General features: G+C 45.6%; 2 protein-coding genes across 6 annotated transcripts in view; one reads left to right on the top strand and one right to left on the bottom strand.

Moving 5' to 3' along the window:
- The window catches only part of rbm17 (RNA binding motif protein 17), a 65,421-nt gene extending 60,386 nt beyond the window's left edge, over nucleotides 1–5,035 (bottom strand). Inside the window, exon 1 of one of the 2 annotated variants that reach the window (XM_072241211.1) lies at nucleotides 4,945–5,035. The gene's annotated coding sequence lies outside the window, so the exon portion shown is untranslated. Of the gene's footprint in view, nucleotides 1–4,593; nucleotides 4,684–4,944 lie in introns of those variants that run through there. The other variant, XM_072241210.1, reaches the window with a different exon arrangement.
- Nucleotides 5,036–6,529: 1,494 nt separating this feature from the next.
- On the top strand, nucleotides 6,530–14,165 carry echdc3 (enoyl CoA hydratase domain containing 3). 4 transcript variants are annotated; one of them, XM_072241215.1, is made up of 5 exons: nucleotides 6,530–6,623; nucleotides 7,712–7,833; nucleotides 8,620–8,717; nucleotides 11,005–11,205; nucleotides 12,295–14,165. In XM_072241215.1, the coding sequence occupies exons 1-5, from the start codon at nucleotides 6,550–6,552 to the stop codon at nucleotides 12,625–12,627; spliced, it is 828 nt and encodes a 275-aa protein (XP_072097316.1). In that variant the 5' UTR covers nucleotides 6,530–6,549; the 3' UTR covers nucleotides 12,628–14,165. The 4 variants fall into 4 exon arrangements, with proteins under 4 accessions (XP_072097316.1, XP_072097314.1, XP_072097315.1 ...); XM_072241213.1 differs by lacking the exon at nucleotides 6,530–6,623 and adding an exon at nucleotides 6,763–6,963 and having other exon boundaries at nucleotides 12,295–14,164; XM_072241214.1 differs by lacking the exon at nucleotides 6,530–6,623 and adding an exon at nucleotides 6,970–7,195 and having other exon boundaries at nucleotides 8,620–8,696.
- Nucleotides 14,166–16,073: the final 1,908 nt, after the last annotated feature.

Below are 16,073 nucleotides of genomic sequence, written 5' to 3'. Positions count from 1 at the left end.
GGGAGAAAAGAGCACGGCCTGGGTGGTAGGGTTCTACAATGATGGATGCTGCTTTCCTACGACAGCGTTTCATGTAGATCGCTCAATTGTTGCGAGGACTTTACCTGTGATGTACCAGGCTGAATCCATTACCTTTTACAGGATTTTCTGTTCAAAAGGCATTGGTGTTTGCATACCAGGCTGTGATGCAACCAGTCAACACACTCTCCACTACATATCTATAGAAGTCTGTCAAAGTTTTTGATGTCATGCTGATTCTCCGCAAACTTCTACGGAAGTAGAGGTGCTGCCGCACTCTCTTCGTAATTGCATTAAATGTGCTGGATCCAGAACAGATTCTCTGAAATAGTAACACCCAGGAATTTAAAGTTGCTGACCCTCTCCACTTCTGATCCTCCGGTGAGGACTGGCTCGTGGACCTCTGGTCTCCCTCTACTGAAGTCTACAACCAGCTCCTTGGTCCTGGTGACACTGAGTGACAGGTTGCTGTTATGACACCACTCATCTAAATTTTCAGTCTCGCTCCTGTGTGCTGATCCATCACCATCTTTGACACAGCCCACAACACTGGTGTCATCAACAAACTTGAATATGGTGTTGCAGCTGTGCTTAGCCACTCAGTCACAGGTGTAAAGCAGGCACAGCAGAGGGCTAAGCGCACAGCCCTGAGGTGCATTTAACTCCTTTGCGATGGTAACTATCTAAGCTCTGGCGACATGCCTTTGCTACCACACTTTTGAAGATGGGTAAGAATCCATGAGGCCCAAAGAATTTGACTCTGTGTCTCTTGAATCGGATTGTGGCTAAAACAGAGCATTTTACTGACCAGATGCATTTAAAAGCGAGAATGTAAAGCTGAGGCTTCATGAAGCATTGGTCAGACCACACTTGGGGTATTCTGAATGGTTTTGGGCTCCTTATCTAAGAAAGGATGTGCTGGCACTGGAGAAGGTCCAGAGGAGATTCACAAGAATGATCCTGAGAATGCAACATAGGTGCCGCCCAGGGTTATGCCCAGAGTTCCCTCCTCTACTCCCTTTATACCCACAACTGTGCTGCCACACACAGCTCCAATCTGCTGATCAAATTTGCAGATGACATGACAATGATCAGCTTTATTTCTATCGGTGACAAGACAGTCTACAGAGGAGAGGTTGACATGCTGTCACAGTGCTGCCAAGTTAACAACATCTCCCTCAATGTCCAAAAAACAAAAGAGCTAATCACGTATTACAGGAGGAATGGAGACTGGCTTGCCCCATCAGCATCAATGGGACTGCGGTTGAGAGGGTGACTAGTTTCAAGTTCCTCAGTATACACATCACCGAACACATACACTTGGATTGTACACACTGGCTGTGTGGCAAAAAGAGCACAACAGCATCTCTTCCACCTCAGGCAACTGAAGAAGTTCCGCATGAGCCCCCAATTCCTCAAGACTTCTACAGGGGCACCATTGAGAGCATCCTGACTGGCTGTTTCACCACCTGGTACAGGAACTGCACCAACCTTGATTGCTGGTCACTGCAGAGAGTGGTACGGACAGCCCAGCACATCTGTGGATGTGAACTTCCCTCCATTGCGGACATTTACAGCAGCAGGTGTGTAAAGAATGCCTGTAAGATCATCAGGGGCACCAGTCATGCCAACCATAAACTGTTTCAGCTGCTTCTGTCTGACAAACAGTACCGCAGCATTAAAGCCAGGACCAACAGGCTACGGGACAGCTTCTTTCGACAAGCCATTAGACTTTTAAATTCACATGTCTGTATATTGCGATGGAGTCATTATGCAAAAATTTTTACTCCTCATCTTGTGGGATGGAAGTTAGATTTAAATAAACTCAAATGAAAGGGTTAATGTATAAAGAGCATTTGATGGTTCTGCACCTGTACTCACTGGAGTTTAAAAGAACATTGTGGGGAGGGGGGATCTCAGTGAAATCGACTGAGTATTGAAAGGCCCCAACACAGTGGACGTGGACTGGGTATTTCCTATAGTGGAGGAATCTACAACCAGAGGGCAGAGTCTCAGAATAGAAGAACGTCCCTTTAGAACAGAGGTGAGGAGGAATTTCTTTAGCCAGAGAGGGGTATATCTGTGGAATTCATTGCCACAAATGGCTGTGGAGACCTTGTCATTAAGTACATTCGAAATGGACGTTGATAGTTTCTTGATTAGTAAGGGCATCAAACGTTAGAGGGAGACAGCAAAAGAATGGGTGGAGAAAAATGGCAGAGCAGACTCAATGAGCTAACTGGCCTAATTCTGCTCTTATATCTCATGGTCTTATTTGACAACATGTAAAATCTTTGATCACACCTTCATTGATCTGCTAGCCATGTACAATACTATCAATTATCCAATGGAGTCATAAGAAAATGCAGATGCCGGAATCCAGAGCAACAAAACAGCACCTGTGTGGGGGAACTGCCGACATTTTGGGTTCAGACCCTGCATCTCCATTGATTCAATGGTCTTACTGTGTAATTTCAGTCCTGATGCCAGGCTTTGACCTGAAACATCGACAATTCCTTTCCTCCCACAGATGCTGCTCAAGCTACTGAGTTCCTTAAGCAGATAATGCATCACCATCAGTTATCTAATGTTGCTTTAGGAAGTCCACGACAAGTTGAAGGGACTCCCAGTGTGGCTACACAATGCAAACATTAAACATAATCTTATACTTCACAAACACAAGAAAATCTGCAGATGCTGTAAATCCAAAGCAACACACACACAAAATGCTGGAAGAACTCCTGATGAAGGGCCTCAGCCCGAAATATCAACTGTTTACTCTTTTCCATGAATGCTGCCTGGCCTGCTGAACCTCCAGCATTTCGTGTGTGCAGCATAATCTTATACTTCAATGGCAGAGTAACCTAGCAGTTAGCGCAACACTTTTCAGCTCCAATGATTAGGGTTCAATTCCCACCACAGCCCGTAAGGAGTTTGTATGTTCTGTGACTATGTGGTTTTGCAGTGGGTTTCTCCTAAATTCCAAAGACGTGCAGGCTAGGGTTAATGAGTTGTGGGCACGCTATGTTGGTACCGGAAGCATGGTGACACTTGTGCGCTGCCCCCAGCAGAATCTCAGAATGTGTTGTACAGTACTGTGCAAAAATCATAGGCACATATATATCACTAGGGAGCTTAAGACTTTTGCACAGTGCTGTAGTAATTTTATGTATTGCGCTGCACTGCTGACACAAAAAAAATTCATGACATACGTGGGTGATGATAAACCTGAGTAGGAAGAGGGCAAGGAGAGAGGAATCATGGTTGGTAAAAAAAGGGAGAGGGGAGCACCAGAGAGACATTCTGTAATGATCAATAAACCACTTGTTTGGAAACAAATGACCTTACCTGGTGTCTCAGGGCTGGGTGCGTGTGCACCCGCATCATCCCCCACTCCTGCTCTGCCACCTGTCCCACGCCCCTCCCACGGCGCTCCATCCTCACCATTCCCAACATCCTTGGTCCTGCCAGGTTTACAAACTCACTCTCTTCTTCACATTAACAAATACAATATTGTGCAAAATTCTTAGGCAACCTAGCTATATATATGTGCCAAAGTCTTTTACACAGTTCTGTATGTCTTGACGTACATGGGACAAATAAAGTGAATCTTTGAAGATTTGAAGATTAAAGATCTTAATCTTTAAATCTGCAGGGAAGTGCAGCTCCTGGAATCTGCTGAAGTGGATGCACTTGTGTTCCTACAGGGCAACCCTCCTTTTCAATGTTTGCACAAACAGGCCAGCCGCACACATGCAGCTGCAACAACGGGCCACTCACAGTGAGCCCACTCTCCAGACTGCCTGGACATTTCGCTGCGAGCCAAGGCATAAGAACTTCAAATGGACCGGCTTACACATAACTCACAACACCACCCCAGTTTCCCTCAGAGGTATTCTGCACTCTCTTCCAAGACCACATAACAAGAACTACAAGTCAATGCTCAGAACAGCAACGTTCACAACTCAGAATGGGCAGTTCAATGCGGGGCGGGGGTTGCAATTTGGAGTGGATGGAAATCGTAATTGTGAATAGGAGTGACAGGAATTGGTAATGGGGGGTGACAAGGAGGGTGGGTGGTAATGATGAGGGGCATGAGGAGGCGGGGTAATCAGGTGAGGGGAAGGAGGAGGGTTGGTGTTGGTGAGAGGGATGGGGCAATGACAGAGGGTGACAGGGCAAAGAGGCAATTGGCATGGGGGAGGTAGAGTGAAGGAGGGTTAAAGGGGACGGGTGAGAGTGAGTGATGAGGGAGGGTGGATGGTTGAGGAGAGAGGCAAGGCGATGAGGAGAGAGTCTGAGTGAGTGATAAAAGCGTGGGTTGGGTGGTAAAAGAGTGGTGAGGGAGTGTAGGGCTAGGGTGATGAGGGGATGCTGATGGAAGGTAGGTGTGTGATGGGGGGTAATGAGGAAGGTTAAGGTGGATGATGAAGGAGATGGGGGGTGCTACCCACCACAAAACCCGTAACCGCCCTCCCTTCCTAACAGACCCCGCCGCCCGGACTTGGAGTAAACAGCAACCCCGCTCCGCGTTCCCGGTTGCCCCCTCCTCCCGGGGCCCCGTGCTCCGCTCACCCGCGCCTGTCGAGCCGCCACTCGGCTTCCGGCTCCTCGGGTCCCTTCGCATCAACAGTCCGGCCGGAAACCAGCGCGCCCGCTCGCGGATCCGCTCACACAGCACCGCCTGACTTCGGAAGAAACGACGAGTCCCCCCTTTCAGACGCCCAGAGATCTTCCCCGGGACCAGAAGCCCCCCACACCCATTCTCTTGATGTTATCAGACCTACTGAGTATTTCTAACGCTCCTCCCCCCCACATTGAAATTTGTTCTCCGACCTGTAACTTCCATATCCTACCAGTCAGCGTGGTTTTTGGTAATTTAACAGTGGCAGGTACATCACCTGCCTCCATCCAAGGTCCACCTACCTTCAGTTCCAGTTGAGGTCACGAGCAGAGCTTATTTCCTTTCTGAACCCGAGGGAATCCAACTTAATCCAGTTGTTCTTCCTGCATGCATCTGCATTTGGTTGGAAACCATTTACAGCCCATACAGATCATTCCAAAACAAGTAAATTAGAGTCAGAAAGTAATATCGCCAACTTGTGTTGTAAACTGCGTATTCTTTGTGGCAGCAGTACAGTTCAAAACATAAGCAAATACTATAAATTACAATAAGAAATATTAACAAATAAATAACTAGATCAAAAAGACAGTAAAAGTAGCAAGGTGGTGTTCATGGGTTCATTGCCCATTCAAAAATCTGATGACGAAGGGGAGGAAGATGCTCCTACAATGTTGAGTGTGTGTATTCAAGCTCCTTTATCTATTTATTATAGATTATTATAAATTACTATGATTGCTCATTTAGTCAGAGACGTAACGTAAAGATTTTTACTTCTCATGTATGTCACAGATGTCATCCGTCACGGATGTAAGAAATAAAGTCAATTCAATTCTCTCTGATGGTAGTGATAAGAAGAGGACATTTCCTGGGTGATGGGGATCCTTATGATGGATGCCACCTTCTTTTGAAGATGTGCTTGATACTGGGGAGTCTCGTGCTCAAGATGGGGCTGACTGAGGTTGCAACTTGCTTATCCCGATCCTGTCAGAGCGCTCTCCATGGTACATCAGTAGAAATTTGCCAGAGTCTTTGGAGATTCCAAAGTACTTCACTTGCACTTTAAGATAGTACAACTGAAAAGCAACAACAGAGTGCATAGACAGGTAGATATGGACAGGAAAAGTTTAGAGGTGTATGGGCCCAATGCAGACAAACGAGATTAGTTTGGATGAGTATCTTGGTTGACATAGCCCAGGTGGGCTGAAGGGCTCTGTTCTGTGCTGTATGACTCTAACACCTGCTGCAAATGCAAGGTAGCTAATACAAGTTGAAATAAAACAACACCTTCCTTTCAACAGTCCAGAACGTTTTGAGTGCATGCGTACTGGTAACATCACGGCCTGCTATGGAGGCTCCAATGCACAGGATCAAAAGAGGCTGCAGGGGGTTGTAGACCCAATCAGCTCCATTATAGGCACAACCCTCAACACCATCGAGGATGTCTTCAAGAGCCAAAGCCTCAAGAAGGTGGCATCAATCATTAAATATCCTTACCATCTGCGACATGCCCTCTTCTCATTGCTGCCACCTAGGAAAGACCCACGCTTGATAAGTCTTCCCCTCCTCCATCAGATTTCTGAGTGGTTCATGAACACTATCTCATTATTCCTTCTTTTATTCTACTCATTTTGTAATTAATAGTAATTTTATAATTCTAATGTCAAAATTCACATTTTACAAGTCAATGACAATAAACCTGATCAATTCTGATAAAATCTGATTCTGATTTTCACCATTTTTCAATCTGCAGCACAACTATTGGTGAGAAAGCCTGGTTTTGTGTTTCCAATAATTGATGATCTGCCTCCCTCTTCTTCCGAACAGATCTGTGAGTTTCTTTACTGAGGGAGCAGGTTCATCGTCTGGGTACAGCAGTACCCCTGCAGTGCTGCACTGTACGACTTGGGATGGGATTTACACTGATTTCTGCCTTCTGTTTTACAAAAAATGCAGCGACTGAGCCTCAGAGTGCACCGAATAGGTGGTAAACCTGCTCTCAAGCTAATTGGGGTATTTGGGTTTTTTTTAAGTACTATTGCCATCAGAGTTTGCAAAACTTAACGCGTTAGTGGGATTAATGAGGGGAGGGTGAGAGTGAAGGGTACAGTCTGCCCGGGACGGCCTGGCCTGGCCCTGCAGGAGGAGGAGCCTGAGACCGGGGCCGCCGCCGCTGCCATGGAGAGTGTGCGGGCGATGGGCTGGTGGCTGCGGAGGGCGGCGGTAGTGGCCGGTTCCCGGCCCGGGCTGTGGCGGGGGCTTAGTCTGGCCCGAGGAGCGGCCCAGGAACCACTGACCCTCCGCACCCAGCGGGATGGCATTAGGTGAGGGAGAGAGAATAGAATCGGGTCCCCGAGAGAGAGAAAGGCGGCCCCGGTGAGGGGGACGAGGGGAGGAGCGCAAAATGGTGGAGGAACTCAGCAGGCCGGCAGCATCTCTGCAAGAGGACAGTAGACGGTTCGGGCAGCATCTGCGGAGGGAGATACTAAAGAGTCGATGTTTCATGCCGAGGCTATTCTTCAGCACTGGGAAGGAGTACAAGCTGGGAGGTGATAGGTAAAGACAGGTGGCTGAGGGGTGTGATGAAGTGAGAAGCTGGGAGGTGGACGATGGAAATGATAAAGGGCTGAAGAACAGGTACAGTAATCTTAATAGGGTGAAGAGAGTGGGACACTGGAAGGATGGAAGGGAGGGAGGAGGGGCACCAGGGGGAGGTGAGGAGAAGAGGTAAGAAGGGAGCCAGGGTGGGAAAGGGAAGAGGAGAATGCTTTCAGTAAGATGAAACAGTCAGAAGAACAATCTTTTTCATCAATGCACTCGTATATTCTGAATTTTTAATAATATGTACTTCATTGATCCCGAGTGGAAATTCGTTTGTTACAGGAGCAACATTTAAAGACACTTGGCAGTGTGCAGGTTTAACTAATAGTAAAGTACAGAGTAATAAAGTACACAATTTACCAATGTGCAATAACTATGAAATAATAAAACAAAGACTATTGTACTATGATGTGCGTTCTCCTGTCGCACAGAGATGAACGGTGCCGTTTAAAAACCATTGCTTCCTTTTAGGAAGATCGTGCTGAATAACCCAAAGAAACGGAATGCCCTCTCGTTGGCTATGCTGGAATCCCTGCACACAGACCTCCTCCATGAAGTAGAAAGCAATGATCTCCGAGTTATAGTTATTTCAGGTAACTTATTGCACTCCTTCCACTCCAAGCATTTCACTGCCTTGTATAGATAGACATGTGCACAACGTTCCAGATGAAGGTTTCACCAGAATCTCATTTAAGTGTAGTAAAATGTCTTCAGAATCAGGCTTATTATCACTAATGTATACTGTGAAATGTGTGCTTTGTGGCAGCAGAGCAATGTGTAATACATTACTATAAGAATGTATTTAAAAAAATAATACAAAGGGAACAACATAGTGAGGTAGTGCTCATGGGTTCATAGACTGTTCAGAAATCTGATGGCAGAGGGGGAAAAGTTCTTCCTAAAATATTGAGCATGTATCTTCAGGCTCCTGGTAACTCCGCACTGATGGCAGGAAAGAAAAGAAGGTGGGCACATCTTTGAGTCAGATCCTCAAGTCCCGCCAACATCCTCGAAATTTTTCTCTGTACCTTTTCAATTTTATTGATATCCTTCCTGTAGGTAGGTGACCAGAACCGCACGCAACACTCCAAATTAGGTCTCACCAACATCTTGTACAACTCCAACATAGCATCCCAACTCCTGTACTCAATATGAAGGCCAGTGTGCTGAAAGCTCGTTTCATGATACTATTTACCTGTGACACCTTCTCGGGATCTGTGAGAGATCACAGACTGCAGAAGGAAAAGAAGCAATAAATACCCACCCAGTAAAAGAATTTTTAACCCGGGTTATTTTTAGATCTGTTACTGTTTACTGTAAATGCAATGTTGATATTGTAATTGTGAGCAAGTCTGATACTGTGATTTGTGTGTGCACAGCTGAAGGACCTGTGTTTTCATCTGGCCACGATCTTAAGGAGCTGACCTCAGCGCAAGGAGGGGATCATCATGTCCAGGTGTTTACACTCTGCAGTGAAGTAAGCTCATCAACTTAAATCCAGGCTGGGTAACAACTGAAGTACCAGAATCAGGTTTCTGATCACTGACTTATGTCATGAAACTTGCTGTTTTTGTGGCAGCAGTACAGTGCAAGGCAGAAAATATACTACAAGTTACAATAAGAAATATATACAGTACTGCACAAAAGTCTTAGGGACATACACTATATAGCTATACAGTATATGGCTGTTTGTCAACGTGGAGCGGAGAGCGAGTTTGTAAATCTGCGGGAGGAAAGGATGCTGGGAATGGCGAGGGTGGAGCATTGTGGGACAGATGGCAGATGGAGTGCTGGAGCAGGAGGTGGTGTGGGTGCAGACACACCCAGCCCTGCGACAGCAGGCAAGGGCATTTGATTTCAAACAATTGATTCACTGATCATTACAGAATGTCTCTCCGGTGCTTCCCACTCCCTCCCCTCTCCCTTTCCCTTTTCCCAACCATAATTCCCCTTTCCCACTCTCAGTCCACAACAGAGACTCATATCAGAATTAGGTTTATCATCACTCACATATGTCATGAAATTTGTTTTTTTTTGTTGTGGCAGCATTTACAGTGCAATACATAAAGTTACTACAGTACTCTGCACCCTAGCTCTCTCTCTATGTGTGTGTGTGTGTGTTATTTATATATATATATATATATATATGACCTCTGCACAATACTGTATACTGTGTATTTGTATATTTAAAAATAAGTACTGCAAATATAGTGAGGGAATGGTTATGGGTTCATTGACTATTCAGAAATCTGATGGTGGAGGAAGAAACTGTTCCTAAAACATTGAGTGTGTGTCTTCAGGCTCTTGTCCCTCCCCTCTCTGATGGTAGTAATGAGAAGAGGGATCTCGTGGGTGATGGAGTTTCTTAATGATGGAAGCCGCCTTTTTGAGGCATCATCTTTTGAAGATGTCCTCGATGCTGGGGAGGCTTTTACGCATGATGGATCTGGCTGAGTTTATGGCCCTCTGCAGCTTTTTCTGATCCTGTGCGGTTGTCCCCTCATGTCAGACGGGGAGTCAGAATGGTCTCCTTGGTACATCTGCAGAAATTTACTAGAGTCTTCAGTAGCATATTTCAGTCTGAAATAAGATCCAGTTTGAAATAAAAACAAGACTGGATTTCCAAACTGTTTTCCAGATTGTATAATAACAAAAATTTGTATTTGTTTTCAACAGAGGAAAATGCCTCTAGGTACTTTATAGGAGCATTTGCAAACGAATGATTCCAGGTGGCTAAAAAAGATGGGACAATTGCAAAAGTTTGATCATGGAGTTAGCTTCACAATGCATCCTGTTCCTTTCTTTTATTTCTCTCCAATGTCAAGTGAGCTTGAACACTCGTTGGCCCTTGGCTCTCTTCCCGCCACTGCCTTCGGGAAGGAGATTCGGGAGCCTTGGGTCCCACACCACTCGGTTCAGGAACAGTTACTACCCTACGGCCACCAGGCTCCTGAACCGACACATCAATGTTGAGTTTATTTTCATTCGCACAATTACATGTATGCAGATGTGCAATGAAAAACTCACAGCACATCACAAGCATGCGGCATCAGATAAACAGCATTCACAAGGAAAGTACAAATTATACACAAGTTATACACGACTTTAAAAAGAGTCCAGTTTTAGTGCAAAGTGATCAGTGTGCTCATAGTACTGCTAAACTGTAGTGATTAGGGTCCTACTGGTTGGTTCAAGACTGAATGCCTGTCCCTGAACTTAGTTGTGTTGGACTCCTGCCCAATGGTAGCAGGGCATTCAGAAGCTAAACCAGTAAGACCCCAGCAAGCAGGACAGGACTTGGTTGCGATGTCCTTATTGCACAATTGCCTGGTGGGATTCACTGGGTGCTTGGGATAGGAGACGAAGAGCAATCACTAACTGTGAAACAGTCACGCAATTCCATGTAACGTGTATACAGTTATCACAACAGATGGCTGTGCAGGCAGAGTCATTGGGTCTATTTAAAGGGAGGTTCATAGGTTCCTGATTAGTAAGTGTGTCAAAGGTTATAGGGAGAAGGCAGGAGAATGGGTTGAGAGGGATAATAAATTAGTCATGACAGAATGATGGAGGAAATGGCCCAATTTTTTTCCTATGTCTTATGGTCTAATACTTTGTAATACAGTAAATGTACTTTAAATTTTGAGCCTGAGGAAACAGGGCATGTGCGAAGGGTGAAAGTTTCTGGGAAGGATCTCAGGGTAAGAAAGTTCCTAAATTAAATCTGCAGAGAGCTATGCTGACCACCTTTTCTCTGACTATAGGTGATGACCCTGCTTCAGGATATCCCGGTGCCGGTCATTGCTAAGGTTAACGGGCTGGCCACAGCGGCTGGCTGCCAGCTCGTGGCAAGTTGCGACCTTGCCGTGGTGTCAGACAGGTCAAAGTTTGCCACGCCGGGAGTCAACGTCGGGCTGTTCTGCTCTACCCCAGCCGTGGCAGTGGGGCGATCGGTGCCTCGGAAGGTGCGTCGCTGTTGTGCTTCAGCTGGTTGCCATTCCTGTAAGAGGTTAATTGGAATGATTGGCACTGCAGAAGGCTTATGAGGCCAGCTCTGTGTTCCCCACAGTTGTAGAGTTTCAAACCACGGAAAAAGTCCCTCTACAAACTTTTCGCCTACATTTTGTCCGTAGCCCTCCAAACCTTTTCAATGTGGGCCAAAGGGCTTGTTCCTCTCCTGTACCTACTCTATATTCCTCTGTCTTCATCCACATACCTGTCCAAATATTTTTTAAACATGAACGCTATTTTATAGTACAGTACAGGCCCTTTAGCCCACAATGTACCAACCGTTTACCCTACTATAAGATCATTCTCATGCTTTTCTCCCACATAGTCCTCTATTTCTCTATCATTCATGTGCTTATCTTAGAGACTCTTAAATGTCCCCAGTGTATCTGCCTCTACCATCACCCCAGCAGTGTGTTCCAAATACCCACCTCTGTGTTTTAAGCAAAACTACCTCTGACATCTCCCCTATACTTTCCTCCAATCACCTTAAAATTATGCCCCCTCATATTAGCCGTTTCAACCCTGGGAATAGGTCTGTCTGTCCACTCTATGTATGCTTCTTATCATCTTGTACACCTCTATCAAGTCACCTTTCATCTTCCTTTGCTCCAAAGAGAAAAGGCCAAACTTGCTCAATCTATCCACATAAGACATACTCTAATAGGTACGGACCTCCTTCTCTTTCTTTCATGGTCCACTGTCCTCTCCTATCAGATTCCTTCTTTTGCCCTTTCCTTTTCCACCTATCGCCTCCCTGTTTCTTACTTCAAGTCCCCCTCCCCCAACAACCCACCTTCCCCCTCACCTCTCACCTGTCACCTTTTGCCCTCCCTTCCTCCCACCACCTTATTCTGGCTTCTGCCCCAGTCCTGATGAAAGGTCTCCGCCTGAAACATCAACGATTTATTCCCCTTCATGGATGTTGCCTGACTTGCTGAGTTCCACCAGTTGTGTGTGTCGCTAGAGATGAAAGTAGTCTTTTATAGAATTTACTATCTTTCTTTTGTGGAAATAATGCTTTGATTTGCTTCTTTTTGACATAGGTTGCCTTAGAAATGCTGTTTACAGGAGAGCCCATTTCTGCCCAGGAGGCGCTGCAGCACGGTCTGGTGAGCAGAGTGGTGCCCGAGGACAAGTTGGACGAAGAGACCATGAAGATTGCCCGCAGAATCTGTGAAACCAGCAGGTCTGTGGTTGCACTGGGGAAAGCTACGTTCTACAAGCAAATGGCTCAGGATCGAAACAAGGCGTATCAGATTGCTTCACAAATCATGGTGCAGAACTTAGCACTGAAAGATGGGCAGGAAGGGATTGAAGCCTTCCTACAGAAGAAGAAACCTGTCTGGTCACATTCTATGGAGAGGGCGCACGAATAAGCTTGTTTGGTATTTAAGTACATGCAGTGATCTGTTGACTATTTAACACCAAGATTCAGAATCATAATCAGGTTTATTATCAATGACATACACCCAGTGGCTGCTTTATTTTCTGTCCTGGGCCTTCTGAAGTGGCCACTGAGTGCATGTTCGTAGCCTTCTGCTGCTGTAGCCCATCCACTTCAAAGTTCGACATGTCCATTCAGAGATGCTCTTCCGCCCACACCACTGTTCTAATGGGTGGTTATTTGAGTGAGTTACCGTTGCCTTCCTGTCAGTTTGAACCTGTGTGCACATACTCCTCTGATCTGTCTTTTGCCCACAGATCAGTTTCTGTTATTCACGCCATTCTCTGCAAACCCTAGAGACTGCTGTGCATGAAAATCCCAGGAGATTAGCATCTCTGAGATACTCAGACTACCCCATCTGGCACCAACAATCATCCATGGTCAAAGTCACTCAGATCACATTTCTGATGTCTGGGCTGAATAACAACTGAACCTCTTGACAACGTCTGCATGCTTTAATACATTGAGTTGCTGCCACTTGATTGGCTGATTAGATATGTTCATTAACAAGCAGGTGTACTTAATAAAATGGTCCTCAGTGAATATTATAATAATTATAATTTATTAGAACTATATAAGGTAGTTTATTGACCATTATGCAGCAGTATAGTTCAATACATCAAAAAACCATGTTACCATCTATATACTACTAAAACTCTCATGCTCTGTCTATCCGTTTGTGACCTCCAATTAGCGCAAACGGTGCATTACAGCGGCACTTTTCTTGGCTCAATTGAATTAAAATGTGCTAACTTACAGAATGCAGGCAAAGTTCAGGGTTATATATTCCTATAAAATTGCTCATTCGCCAAAAATCGACAGGCTGGCTTTCACCCGAAACCCGATCAGCCATCATGGAAATCGGGATGCGACAGCCCGACGCATGCGCACGGCCAGCCTCAGCAGCGACACCTACCGGAGCAAAAGGGCAGGGCGGCTGTATTTGGGTAGCAGGTGAAAGGACTGCACATCTCCAGAATGACAACAAGAGGCACGAGGGTGGCAGATAAACCAGAAATGATGCCATCAAAAGTGTCCTTCGTTAAATGAGGAGGAGCTATATTTGCTTTGCTACGCATCGTTCTTCTTTAATAAACTGAGGTCTTCTACTTCAGTTTCCAAAGCAAAGCGATACCAATAGCATTCAGGAAAATTTAATGTTCATTCTGGTCACATCAGGCTGCGCTACCCTTCTCTCAAAGGGTGCCCCAACAGGTCACCCTGTTGTCTAGTAAGAAAGATAAACAACATAAATAAGTAGTACAAAATGAGATAGTGTTCATGGGTTCATATTCCAGGTTTTGTAAACAGCTGTCGTGAAATCTAAATATAGAAAGCACAATCGGTTTATTATCAGTGAATTACATGATGTGAAATTTGTTTTGCAGTAGCAGTACAGTGTAAGACATAAAATGAATGTAAGTTACAAAATAAAGGTTAGTTTTATTTACCGCATGTACTTTGAAACATACAGTGAAATGCGTTGTTTCTGTCAGTGACCAATGTGCCAGGGGTAGCCTGCAGTTGTTGCCCTGTTCCAGCACCAAGCCACACGACGTACTAACCTGTGCGTCTTTGGAATGTGGGAGGAAACCAGAGCACCTGGAGGAAACCCATCTGGCCATGGGGCGAACGCACAAACTTGTTACGGAGCTCGGTGGGACTTGAGGCCGCTAATTGCTGGCGCTGTGGAGCTATGCTACCGTGATGGGGCTGGCTGAGTCTACAACCCTCGTGCAAACCTGGGCACTGGAGCCTCCATCCCAGACAGAGATGCTACCAGTCAGAATGCTCTCCGCCGTACATTAGCAGAAGTTTGCTGGTATCTTTGGTAATATGCCAGATCTCCTCAGAATCCTATCAAAGTAGAGCTGCTGGTGTTCCTTCTTTACGATGGTTTCAATATATTGGCTACAGACTTCCAATCAGGAAAGCATCTTCCCATTATCTCTGTCTCCTGTCACCAATCAGTGTCTTGAAACACATAACATTGTAAGATGGCTTGGGAAGGTAGATGTCTGAGGGAGATTTCCCCTGGTAGGGATTTCAGAATCAGGTTTGTTACAACTGACATATGTGAAATGTGTTGTTTTGTGGCTGCAATACAGTGCAATACACAAAACTTGCTGTAAATTTCAATAATATATAAACAAATAGATAATGCAAATAGCAAGATAGTGCTCATGGGTTCATGGATGTTTGGAAATCTGATGGGGGAAGGGAAAGAAGCCATTCCTAAATGCAGAGTCACACTGGTAGCAATCAGGGCATGTCCCGGTTGGTGAGGGTGCTGGATGATGGATGCCACCTTCTTGAGGCATTGCCTTTTGAAGATGGCCTCAGTGGTGGGGAGGCTGGTGCCAGTGATGGAGCTGGCTACAACCCCTTTGCAGCTTTTTCTGACCTTGTGCAATGACGGCTCCATACCGGACACTGATACAACCATTCAGAATGCTCTCCACGGTAAATCTGCAGAAATCTGAGCGTGCTCTGCACTTGCACCACTCTCTGAGTGAAGAAGTTCCGCCTCAGGTCCCCCTTAACGATTTCACCTTTCACCCCTAACCTATGACCTCTAGTTCTAATCATACTCTACCTCAGTGGGAAAAAAAACCTACTTGCATTTACCCCATCTATACCCCTCAAAACTGTGTATACCTCTATCAAATCTCCACTCATTCTCCTACATTCCAGGGAATGAAGTCCTAACTTATTCAACCTCACTCAAGTCCTGGCAGCAATCATGTAAATGTTGTAGAACACGGAACAGTATAGCACAGCAACAGCCGCTTCGGCCCATAATGTTGTGGTAAACTAATTAGTAATCAAATGGCAAACTAAACCAATCCCCTCTGCCTAGGCAACGTATATATCCTTCCATTTTCCTCACTTTCATGTGCCTTTCTGAATGTTTCTTAGAAGTTCCTAATGTATCTGCTTCTCCCACCACCCTCTGTGTAAAAAAAAACTTGCCCTTCACATCTCCTTTGAACTTACACCACCCTCTCCCCACCATCTTAAATGCAAGCCCTCTGGCATTAGACCTTTCAAGCCTGGGATATAGACACTGTCCATCTATGCCTCATAACCTCACAAACCTCTATCAGATCTCCCCTCAGCCTCCAAAGCCCCAGAGAAAACGAAGTGTTTGTTCAACCTCTTGTTACTGCATATGCCTCTAACCCAGGAATCATGCTGGTAAACATCTTCTGCACCCTCTGTCACTGATTAACCATTCTAGTTAGGCCCACCGGCAGTGGTTGCTCCCCTTGTCAGGTGCACACGTGTACGAACACGTGTGTAATTGTGTATGCCGTGGCCAGGCCGGTATGCAGGTGTGCATATTCATGTGTGTGATTACACTTTTTTCAAGGAACA

Source organism: Mobula birostris, chromosome 23 (assembly GCF_030028105.1).
Source record: "Mobula birostris isolate sMobBir1 chromosome 23, sMobBir1.hap1, whole genome shotgun sequence".
Classification (NCBI taxonomy): domain Eukaryota; kingdom Metazoa; phylum Chordata; class Chondrichthyes; order Myliobatiformes; family Myliobatidae; genus Mobula; species Mobula birostris.
This window is presented reverse-complemented; position numbering and strand designations above follow the sequence as displayed.

Excerpts from the sequence above, each read along its gene's own strand:
- echdc3 (XM_072241212.1), top strand. The coding sequence starts at position 7,044 with ATGGTGGAGGAACTCAGCAGGCCGGCAGCATCTCTGCAAGAGGACAGT. Across the intron at positions 7,834-8,619 it reads CCGAGTTATAGTTATTTCAG|CTGAAGGACCTGTGTTTTCA; the intron begins GTAACTTATTGC and ends GTGTGTGCACAG. Across the intron at positions 8,718-11,004 it reads TGTTTACACTCTGCAGTGAA|GTGATGACCCTGCTTCAGGA; the intron begins GTAAGCTCATCA and ends CTCTGACTATAG.